The sequence below is a fragment of the Macadamia integrifolia genome, chromosome 13 (assembly GCF_013358625.1).
Source record: "Macadamia integrifolia cultivar HAES 741 chromosome 13, SCU_Mint_v3, whole genome shotgun sequence".
Taxonomy (NCBI): Eukaryota; Viridiplantae; Streptophyta; class Magnoliopsida; order Proteales; family Proteaceae; genus Macadamia; species Macadamia integrifolia.
In genome coordinates, this window is record NC_056569.1 from 699,331 (window position 1) to 710,271 (window position 10,941).

Here is a 10,941-nt window from a genome sequence, read left to right on the forward strand (position 1 = left end):
TAAAATCTCAACTTCAGTGGATGCTGATATGTAATTTCAATGATAGAATCTACTAATTAACATTGTCAAAAGAAAAGAAATAAACATCCTGTTTCTACTTGACCAAACCAATCTTAACTCCACAATTCTACAACTGAAGACCGAGTATGAAGAAATTTCTGGGTCTTCAAATTTCTAACAGGACTTGGGACTTCAATCCACCGCATGGAAATCAAAATAGGATGCCAAGAAGAAATGCCAGCATTCTCTCATTCTGGATCAGGAGAACCACCTGGGACCAACTGCATTGGACACAAGCAATCTCAGTATCTTTGTAAAGGCACCATTTTTCATTGCATTAAACTCAACTGTTCATGAAGCTGTCATGAAATATAAAAGAATTAAGAGAAGAGTCATGTAACAAATTGAAATTATCCTGTGACCATCCAATGGAAGAAAAAGTTTATACATGATGGAAACATTGAGAACATTGTTTTAACTTACAATGGCAATGTTGTTCCCATTAAGCAATATCTGATCAAGTTTTGTTATCCTTCGTCCTTCAGCTGTGATCTCGCTGGAACAGATTAAACACAAGAAGTTATGAACAGGTGTGAAAAAAGATGGGAACCTTTCAACACCCAAAGATTTGATGACGCAAAAATGAACATAACAAGGGTAGGTAATGACAAAGTTTTGATAAAGCAACAATAAACATTATTACAAGGATGGATAATGATCCAGTTATGTGATCACAACCCTCATATTGAGGGGCTTGAGAGGATGAATTTATTGAGAACAGAGAACAGCCAAAAATAAGGGGGAAGAAATCCCCACCACCGAAAGAGGGAAATGAAAAAATACGGGGCCATATAAAACAGAGTTGCTTCAAGCATACCACATCCATGATTCTCTCCCTCCTCAATATGGGTCATTAATGTATTGTTTCTTGGAACCTATTCTTGATGTATATTGGACTCCTTCTTCAAGCTTTCTTGAGACTTCCAGTTTCTGTACTAAGTTAGCCATAGACAGTTGGATTGGACTCTATTGGAAGTTGGGTTGTCAAAATGAAATCTCAATGACCAGAAAATTGAAGTTAAAATTCTGTGGCCTTTTTCTTAGACGTATTATACACTTTAATAAGCAAGATTTGGCAATCCATGGAGCTGCTACATGCATCATATTATATTTGCTCTGCGTAGCCTAATTTATTCCATGATACACAATTGTCATCGTGAAGCATTGTTTGAGATTTTGATTGCTCTCGCGAAATATTTTGGTTTCAACCTTGATCAAAATGAAATTGCATGCTGGACTCTATAGGCATGCAAAGTTCCAATCCAAATTTCGTATTGTTTCGGCATTTTGGTTTTGTACTGCCAAAACAGTACACTCATTTGATTTAAAAACCAAATATTGGTCAAAATATAGGTCATTGTTTCAACCTATTTTGGCATATTTTAACCGAAACCTATGGATTAGACTCCAATCCCTTGAATTTAAGTTTTTTGGCCATTCCACTTACAAATTTTGGTGGAACAATGTGTTGAAGGCTTCTACAACACATCTATAGAATGATTTGGGGCATTTGAGCTACATATCTTGAAGTTCACAGTTTGAGGTATCTTTTTTCGTTAAAGTTAATTTTTACATAAAAATAGGGTAAATATGTAGTGGTTAGGCTTCAATTTTTTTATATGTTAGATATCATAGCCGATCTGTGACTTCACGGAGTCGGATTTAATTTTCTGTTTTCAAGTAATTTTAAAAACTTTTTTGTTTAAAAGTTGATTTTCTTGCTAATTTTTTTTTGAAAAAAAAAAGGGTTAATACTTGGCGGTTGATTGTTCACTTATGGAGTTACAGGTATAACACTTGTACACACTTGTATGTGTATGGTGCACTTGTAAGTTGTAACATTTTGACATTAATAAAATTAAATGAACTTTCTCCACTTATAAATTGCAGTTGCATATTTTAGTCGTTTTCATTTATTTTTGTATGTTATAATACTTAAATTGTGTGTAGTATAGGCCAAGGACTACAGTATCGGTCAGGTCATTTTAAGAGACATATCATAGCGTATCGTATCAGAGATATGCAAGATACGCATAGAAATGAACAAGATACACATGACAATACACATTTGAATAGAAAATAGTATAAATAAGCAATATATAACATGTAACATTCATAAACACCAAAATGGAGAACACTATATTGAAAGACAAGTGCATTCAAATGATATTGTTATAAAGGATGAGGTTTCTTACATGTAGTAATAGTCTATTGTAGACTTTCTAAGAAATTTTAAAATCTATGAACAAATTGATACAATAATTCATGTTTGATGCAATATTTTGGTTTGTTTTACCTAAATCTATTCAAACATAATAAAAAATAGAAGTAAAACAAAGATTTACGAGAAAAAAATCGAGTTTTTTCAACTTACCTGCCTTGCGCTATGTTTAGCTTCAATGTATGATTTTTTATGCTTCACTCCTCTAAACATCAATTTGATTGTAGATTTTGAATCATTTTCTATAAATGATGCAAAGCCCAAGTCCAAAAAATGACAAGGAGATCGATTGTGCAGTTGTGCTTCAAATTTAGAAACTTAAATAATGCAAGCGAGAAGAACATGCTCTGTTTCCAAAGTGAAATGGGTTTTGTAGATACATATCTTAAGTATCAGTACGTATCGGTGAGTATTGATGAGTTGTGTATAGATGCATATTGGCCGATACGTATCAATACACAAGGATACATTTCTTTTTTCTTTTTTTTTCAAATTGCATCGTATTAATCTGTATCGTGATACATACCAGCCGATACGATACAATATGATACAGACCTATACCTTAAACCATGGTATAGGCTATATTTGAGAAATATATAGCTAAGGTATGCAGTGCACTGCCAACATAGGATATGAAACCAAACTAACAATTTGAGCGTGTTACCAAACTAACAATTTGAGCGTGTTTATTAAACAATCTAAGGCTGTGTTTGGTAGCCAAGAAAAGAAAGAAAAGAAAAGAAATGAGAACTTTATTTTTTTGTTTCTGTTTGTTTGCAATACAGAAAAGAATGAAAATAATTTTAAAATTTGAATGGAAACTTTTTTTTTTCCTTCTTTAATTTAATTTGATGAACAAAAATACATCTGCCAATAAAATGGGATACATATTGTATGCACCATATACTGTCATTCAATGAAGTAGAACTCATACCTAACTATTTATCTTCTCCTTCAGTTTTCTCTCCACGTTTTCTCTCCCTGCTATCCCTCTCTACTTCTCACCACGCCTTACAGTGCAGCCCCTCTCCACCCACACAACCCCCTCCCTCTGTGTGTCCTTGTCCCGTAAATTCCCACCCCTCCTGTGCACCCCATGCCTCCGCAGCCTTTGTTGTTCCTAGCACTTGCGCACTCACCATCATTTCTGCAGTTACCGCGACACTCCCTCACACGCGAACCCTCGCTGTTTGCCACCACTTCTGATTTCCCAGTACATGCAACCCCATGAATGGCTACCACACAATCCTTACCCCACTTCCTATGCACCACCACACCTCCTACACCAATTCTATCTTCCTCGATGGAGAAAAAGGGGAGGATTTCGGCCATGAGCATAGCTGGGTGGGCTAACTTTTGCATCGATGGAAGCAGAATTTTCTCACCGTAATAGAGATTTTGCGCCTAAAGGACAAGACATCTATCTAGGCGGCGATGGAAAGTAACACAACTTTTGAAATAAAATTCAAATTTTAAATACAGAATCTTCCATCGTTTATATAGATGACAAACGCCAAGAAAAAAGTTAGATCCAAGAAAATCGTACAAAAATAGTACGTTTTCTTTTCTTTTATCGGGCTACCAATCACAGCCTAAAGGTTTCATTGTTTTCAGGGAGGCTTAATTAGGGTCTCCATCAAGTCTCGGGCAAAAAATGGCTATTTGACTACCGAAATGGTCAAATGAAACCAACCACTGAAATGTGCAGCGTTTTGACCAAAATTCGGTTGTTTTGCGAAATTCTTTGTTGTGAAGTGAATTAGAAGCGGGTGGTAGAATTCTAATTTGAACTTCATTTTTATCAACCTACCACTTTGGGGTGCTGATCTGCTTATACTGGTAGCAGAAGAATAAGCAGATCACTTATAGACCCTGCTTCTGTTTCTAATCCACATATTTATCTTCTATTGATTGGAATATTTTTAGTATTGACACCAAGATTTAGATTGAACATTATCAGTGTTCGTGATTACTAGCTAGTACTTGCATAGGCTGTGATCCAGGTGCTAGGGTTCCTTATGAGATGAAACAATTTCTTTGGCATCTTTTTACATGATGTTTAACTGCACAAGAGATCATTGGAAGTCCAGAATATACAGGCCTTTGAAGCAAAAAGCACCAGATTGATAAAGCAATGCATCATGCATTTGTTGTCGTCAGATTTTCTTCTTCTTTCATAATTTTCAAAACTATAAAATTATATATCAGGATATGGTGTCGAAACACAATTAGTTATTTATAAATTATAAGTAATAGCCCATTGTTGTATTGACTCCTTGAAAGTGTACATGTGTAACGGAGAGATAACCTAAGATAATACACAAAAGAACTGCCTATACATTATTCAAGGTCCCCATTCCAAGAGGCCATCACTTTGTATGATTACTAAATGCTATCCACATAGACCCCTCTCCCCCCTTCAATCCCCTGCCCCCAAAAAAAAAAAAAAATCCCTGGTGTATGTACTACTTGATACACTGGATGGATATAGGTATCAAACCTTCTATCATTTGGCTCCATAACACTCCACAAGAATAAGAATTGAAGAATTCTGAAATAAACCTTGCTATGGCTCATCATTTTGAAAACTCTTTGAGCTAATTTGGCCTAACCCCAGAGACCAATGGATCCTAGCACATAGCCACATAATCCTAGACTTAAAATCAAGGGGGCAATGAAAGAGAATGTAAGGAAATTTTCTGCACCTCCCAAACACATCTAGCAACCATTCTGGAATACGGAATCCCTTGTTATCAAATGATTGAAGGTGGGAATACCGCCCTAGAAAGCTGCCTATTTGAATTGCTTTCCAAGAAGTAGAAACAGAGTTAAACTCACAAGGGGACTTGAATTGAGATTCCTGGAAAATAACTTGAGCTGTAGAAAGCAAGGTTCGAAATCTCGTTTTGTTTCGGTGGGTTCAGAAACTGAAGTTTCGTTTCGTTTCGTTTCAGCGAAATTTCAGCCGAAATGGTGTATTTATTTTTGTTTGTTTCAGTTGATTCTTTCGGTGGTCAAACGGCCATATTTTGACCTGAAACTTGGTGGGTAACTTATTTTAAGGTTAATAAACATGCTTAGAACATAAAAATGCAAAAATATTAGGACATGACATTGTTTTAGAATTGCACCTTTGTTTAGCAGAAACCGTCGAACTGTTCTGAAAATTTTACCTGGTTTTGGAGAAAGAACTTTATTTTTCCTAAGCTTTGAATGTGTAGATCTTGCAGGAGTCCAATGGAAGTCAAAATGTGTGATGATGTGGCTAATTAGAGGCTTTTTGGAGACTTGGAGTGTTTTTCCTTCAAAATATGCAAATGGAACCGAAACCACTGAGACAGAGTTGAAATTTTGACCGAGATATGGTATTTATAACACCTGGAATGTACCGATACAGGCGAGATACCGAAATTTCGGCCGAAATACCAAAATTTTGTACAAATATTATTTCGGGCTTTATTTCATTTCGGAAAAAAAAAATCGAAATTCCGACATTTCAGCGAGATTTCAAACCATGGTAGAAAGATATAAAAATTTTGTTTCTCCATTATCAGTTCTTACTACAGTGAATATATTCAGCAGTTGCAAGGGTTATGATGGCTGAAAAAGCTAACTGATGGACGAATTGGACAAACCACATTCTGAATCTAGACTATAAATAACAAGGGAGTTGCCAAAAGCAGGTCGCATTGGTTGACTAGGAGCATAAACATAACAAATATACACTCCACAACTTGCTCATAACAAGACTCAGACATTGGCTAGGATAGTAGGAAGTAAGACTTGTACAACAAGGACAACGAGAAACTAATCCCCCCCACCCCCCCCCCTCGCCCAGAAGAAGAAAAAAGCAGAAGAAGAAGAAGAAGAAAAAAAAGAGGAGAGTCCCTCATGAACAGAATTTGAACAATCCCATAAATTATCTTTATACCCAAAAAAGGTAGCACAATGTTAAGACAAGTAATGATTCAGGTAGCTTGACTATGACCCAAACAGCTTCAATGCAATTTCGTGTTTGCCTGCCCTAAAATATGAGTCACATGACAATGCTACTGATAATTTGCAGATTCTAGAACCCAATCACTAATTACAAATGAAAAAAAAAAAAATTCAGAAAGAAAGAAAACAAAAACCTTCCTAAAATATGCTAAAAGCTGAAGCAGGGGGAAAAAAATCCAACGCAGTCTTTACACGCATTAACGCAATAGTGAATGTAACACAGATTGTCAACTTACAAACACGAAGTGGAACTCAAAATAATCTTTAATAAAATTTCTTTAACGCGTATACCTTCAGTTCCAAAGGAATGAACAGAGATTAAAGAAAAACAAAGAGGGAGAGGAGAGAAATCGTTACTTACTACTCAGTAACATCTTCAAGAACCATGTTAACATAAACATCGAACCCTCTTAAGGTTCCAACCAGCTCCTTATCACCCTTCATTATCACCCATATTTTGGATCCTATGCATCGATCTATAAGCTCTGCAACCCAAATCCAAACATCAAAAGAAATTTTTTAACAAAAAAACACAACTCATAAATAAAAACTTCACCAAAAATTCCTGTAAATAAGAAGAAGAGTATAAAGATATGAATGAGATGAACAGAAACCTACCTGATGGGAGGAGTTGGGAAGGGTTGTTCGACATTTTGCTCCTGAATCCTTTCCCTCCAAAGTCCAAAAGCTCCTTTTCCACTGGAGGGACCTTTTCCCGCAGTCTGAAATTCTTATACTGGTAGTCGGGTAAGATGGGGAACACTCTTAATTGACCAAAATATCCCTGTGGTGGGACCACTCTCCACTATTCGTGGGCTCCAGTTAGACCTTCGTTGATCTCATCGTTGAAAAGGCATCTTCACACTTACCTACATATAATACCGTTAGATTGAAATTTTCATGGAAGACTGATCTACCGGAATAAGTTCTACAAAACATTGTAGTTGGATTGGAACCATGATTTTCTTCTCCAATGGTTTTGATTGCATTTATGAAGCTATACTGTACGGAAGTGAAATAACGTTACAGTTGTCCATTGCGGCACTGACTCTCATTGACATGCTTACTTAAAAAAACCCAAGCGACCAAGAAATCTCTCTCTCTCTGCTGCGCTTTATATTCTCCTCAGCGGCTCTGCATCGTCGTTGTCGATGCTCTCTTCTTCTTTGAGGTTTCAGCTCTCAGGTCTGCAAAAAATCTTGTTTATGGTTCTTTTTTTTTTTCCCGTCTTTTGCTTTTACTTTTCTATTTGATTTGGATTTTGAATTTCTCCAGGCGAGAGGAGAACAGAAATATCATCACTTGAATTTTCTTTCGTTTCTTCTGATCAAAATACGAATTCATAATAAGATGTTGTGATTGCTTTCAAGATTTCATATTTCCATTACAACATTTGCATTTACCATTTAATCTGTTCTTTGTGGCTGCTGCTTCGCAATTTGGAAATGAGAAAAGGGAAATATGAAATTGGATTGCCGTTCTCTTTCTCATTATGTGTTGTTTATTTATTTAGTTTTGGTAATCATATTGATAATATAGGTTTCTGTAAGCGGAAGACTTTTTTTGGAAGATGATCAAAATCAAATTGATTCCGGTGATATAGAAAACCACTATAGGTTCTGTGGATTTGTAGTGATCACAGCTTACTTTTTTTCATTTGTTTGACAGAATTTGTGAACTAGAAATTTTGGGGTAGCTGTCGATTAGGGAGAAGTATTATACCTGGAATCTGTCCCTTGCTTGGTCCCTGAAAATGAGATAACATAGGTCTTTTTTACCATGATACCTGCTCTGTCAACAAGACCGTGCCCTGGTTCAATCCCTGCTTCTTCCTAGTCTTGCAGATGATTTTTTTTTCTTCTTTTATTTCCCTTTTATTGAGAATAAAACATCGAGCCATTTACAATTTTAACAATTTTCTTAGTTTGCGTATTCTGTTCACAAAGAGAGGGCGGGCCTTGGCGCAAAGGTAATTTGCTCCATTGCGACCTAGTGATTGTGGGTTCCAGTCAGGATTGCACTGGGTACACTCTTTTTTTGTGTATTCTGTTCACAACACAAGCTGTGGGCATGTTCTCTCTCATTCTCTCCCTCTGTCGATCTCTCTTCTTCCTTCTTAGTTCTTGTTCTTCTCTATTGCTACTGCTGATTTTTAATGTGCTAATATTCTCAAAGTAGCAAAACAACATTCATGTCTAGTCCTGCAAGTGGTTATTTGGTTGTTCAACTACCATTATTGGCGAAAACAATGGTTTCTTGGAGTGCATAGGGGACAGATGACAGATATAACTTACACGCACTTCGTGAAATTTTGAGCTCTAGACAAACCACCTCACATGATGTATGAAAAAAAGAAAAAAAATACTCCATTTTGGGGGATGAATTAAAATGAGATTAATTATAAATAAGTTTGCGAGTCATGAAAATAAGAATTATGATCTTGCACGATTAGTAACATGAGAATGAAGAAAGTTAGCCAAGGTTGTAAATATCATTCCGTATCCGCTGATAATAACCGATACATATCTTATCTTTAAGGCCCTGATACAATTCCTAATAAAAATTTGGTGTTAGTACATGTGAGAAACCTCATCTTTTATATATAATCAATTGAATGCATTTGTTTGGTCGCACTTTGTTCTCCTTTTTATATTTTATATATTACTTATTTGTGTTTTAGGCTTTAAAATTGTATTTTTCATAACTTAAGCATATTTCCATATATTTCGTGACTTTTTCCGTATATATCTTTAGTGTATCTTGCATCTCTCTGATTCAATACTTGATACCGATACTTTCAAGGTAGCTCCTTATGTATCCTGCTGCCCCTCTCCTAGCAGTGCTACTAACTCTCAAGTAATTTGTCTTAGTGCTATGTGAAGTATGGCCTTACAAACCATTCACTTGTTGGGGGCTGGGGTTGGAAACCGTAAAATTTCTGTGATGTAGCTGATTTCATACCTCTTAGCATTTGGTCACCCATATAAATCCATCATTGTATGATTTGGTTTCTAGTATATAGAATTTGGAAGTATTTAGTTGGAGCTGCTTCTGAAGTCAAAATGTAAACTCACAAAACAATATGATTTCTGTTTTTGAACTGCCTCAAACTCATGTATCTATGGTTCTGGTATCCTTTGTAATTGTTTCTAATAAGTAATAATAGTTGGGGTATTATGTCTATCCATAGTTTACTTCAGAAAAAAACAATTTTAGATGACCTTGATAACTAGTTTCTACACCACAATATAGCATTTCAGAAACATGCTTGTCTACTCATTGACCTTTCAAAAGATGCATTCTTCCCTACACTGTTCGGACTTTTAAACATGCATATACACATAGAGGTTACATTTTACCCTGTATCTTTAGTTTCCGATTTAAATTTCCTTTCAGTATGCAATGAAAATCAAGTTCAATGGGTACACCCTTTTATAGGTTTTTAATTATCAAATTCGGAAGCAGAAGCAGGGATGCTTGAGGGCTAAAATGATAAACAGTAAGGTGGTATTAACATATAGGCGAAAACGGACATCTTCAAGACTAGAACCTGCATGTGGAACTCAGTGTGTTTATTCAACTTCTGAATCCTCAAGTGATAATCTTGCAACAAGACTAGGCCAGCATGATGAATCAAGCAAAAAGTATTCACCAGAAAATCAGAAAGAAGATGCTCGGGTGAGACTGCAAAACTTTAAACCATCTGACATACAATTCTCAGAGAATATAATTCTCTTTGTTCATAATGGTAACGAGGTGTATATCAACCTTCCATAGAACTTTATTTATCGACATCTTTTTATCTACAGGTGCTTTTTAACTTGCTGCTGTGCAAAAATTCATACTGCAAATTGTTTATATTAGAGTATGCCTAAGATAATAAAGAAGCTAGTAACTTTTTCAATTCTTCTGGGTGTATTTTAAATTACTTGAATGTAATTTTAACTTCTATAAAAAAATTCCCTACATTTTACCTTTCATCCGTCCGTATCTCCTTCTCCAATTTCGGTCTCGATTAGTTCACAAGATTGAACGGCCAAGCCTAAATGGCCCCAATTCAATTGCTTTCCATGAATGTTGAGCCGGGTATGTAAGCCATGTATCTGGGAGGAACTTCAATGAAGGGCTTTCGGTTTTTTGCACAAACTGATTTCTGTCACCAAAGGAGCATACTATTGCATAAATATGTAACCCTGCTAGTGAATTTCTTAATGTTGCTTGTAAGTTCTCTGATCACACTTGGGATACTTTACACTATTTTTATGTGAGCTGCTGGAGGAAACCCTGATATTCTTTCCAGGACGGGATAAATTTTTTTCTTTTGGGGGGGGGGGGGGAAGAGAGTGGATAGTCAAGAACTTTTAGATAGGGGGATAAACCCTCTGAAATGATTCAATGAAGCTATAGATTGTGAATGTGAGACGAGACCAACAAGCCTTGCCATCCTGAGCATTTTAAGTCTGTCCAAGTCTTTGGCTAATATGTAATTATTTTTTATTGGAGAACAGATTGTGTGGGAGGTTTCAAATTTTCTTGTTCTTATTTGTAATTGATTTGCCCTAAAAAGGCTACTTTAATTTACGGCTTGAATTATTGGTCAACTGGTTCAAATGCTGTAGATGTGCTATGGGTTTATTTCATCCCCCCACCCCCCCCAAAAA

General features: G+C 35.9%; 2 protein-coding genes across 4 annotated transcripts in view; one reads left to right on the forward strand and one right to left on the reverse strand.

Annotated features, from left to right (window-relative positions):
- On the reverse strand, positions 1 to 7,012 carry LOC122059176 (sm-like protein LSM5). Its single transcript, XM_042621857.1, has 4 exons — positions 6,899 to 7,012; positions 6,642 to 6,765; positions 484 to 556; positions 1 to 281 (listed from the first exon to the last, which is right to left on the reverse strand). Exons 1-4 carry the CDS (start codon positions 6,930 to 6,932, stop codon positions 249 to 251), a joined length of 264 nt encoding a protein of 87 aa, XP_042477791.1. The 5' UTR covers positions 6,933 to 7,012; the 3' UTR covers positions 1 to 248.
- A 300-nt stretch (positions 7,013 to 7,312) lies between these two features.
- LOC122059747 overlaps positions 7,313 to 10,941 on the forward strand; it is a 20,415-nt gene continuing 16,786 nt past the window's right edge. Inside the window, exons 1-2 of one of the 3 annotated variants that reach the window (XM_042622774.1) lie at positions 7,313 to 7,465; positions 9,719 to 9,958. In XM_042622774.1, the coding sequence (XP_042478708.1) occupies positions 9,770 to 9,958 (189 nt within the window). In that variant the 5' untranslated portion in view covers positions 7,313 to 7,465; positions 9,719 to 9,769. The remainder of the gene's footprint in view (positions 7,466 to 9,718; positions 9,959 to 10,941) is intronic. The other 2 variants (XM_042622775.1, XM_042622776.1) reach the window with 2 other exon arrangements.

Coding starts and splice junctions, on each gene's coding strand:
- LOC122059176 (XM_042621857.1), bottom strand. CDS start 6,932: ATGTCGAACAACCCTTCCCAACTCCTCCCATCAG. Junction 6,766..6,898: donor TTCCCAACTCCTCCCATCAG/GTAGGTTTCTGT, acceptor TTTGGGTTGCAG/AGCTTATAGATCGATGCATA. Junction 282..483: donor ATGGGAACAACATTGCCATT/GTAAGTTAAAAC, acceptor TGTCCAATGCAG/TTGGTCCCAGGTGGTTCTCC.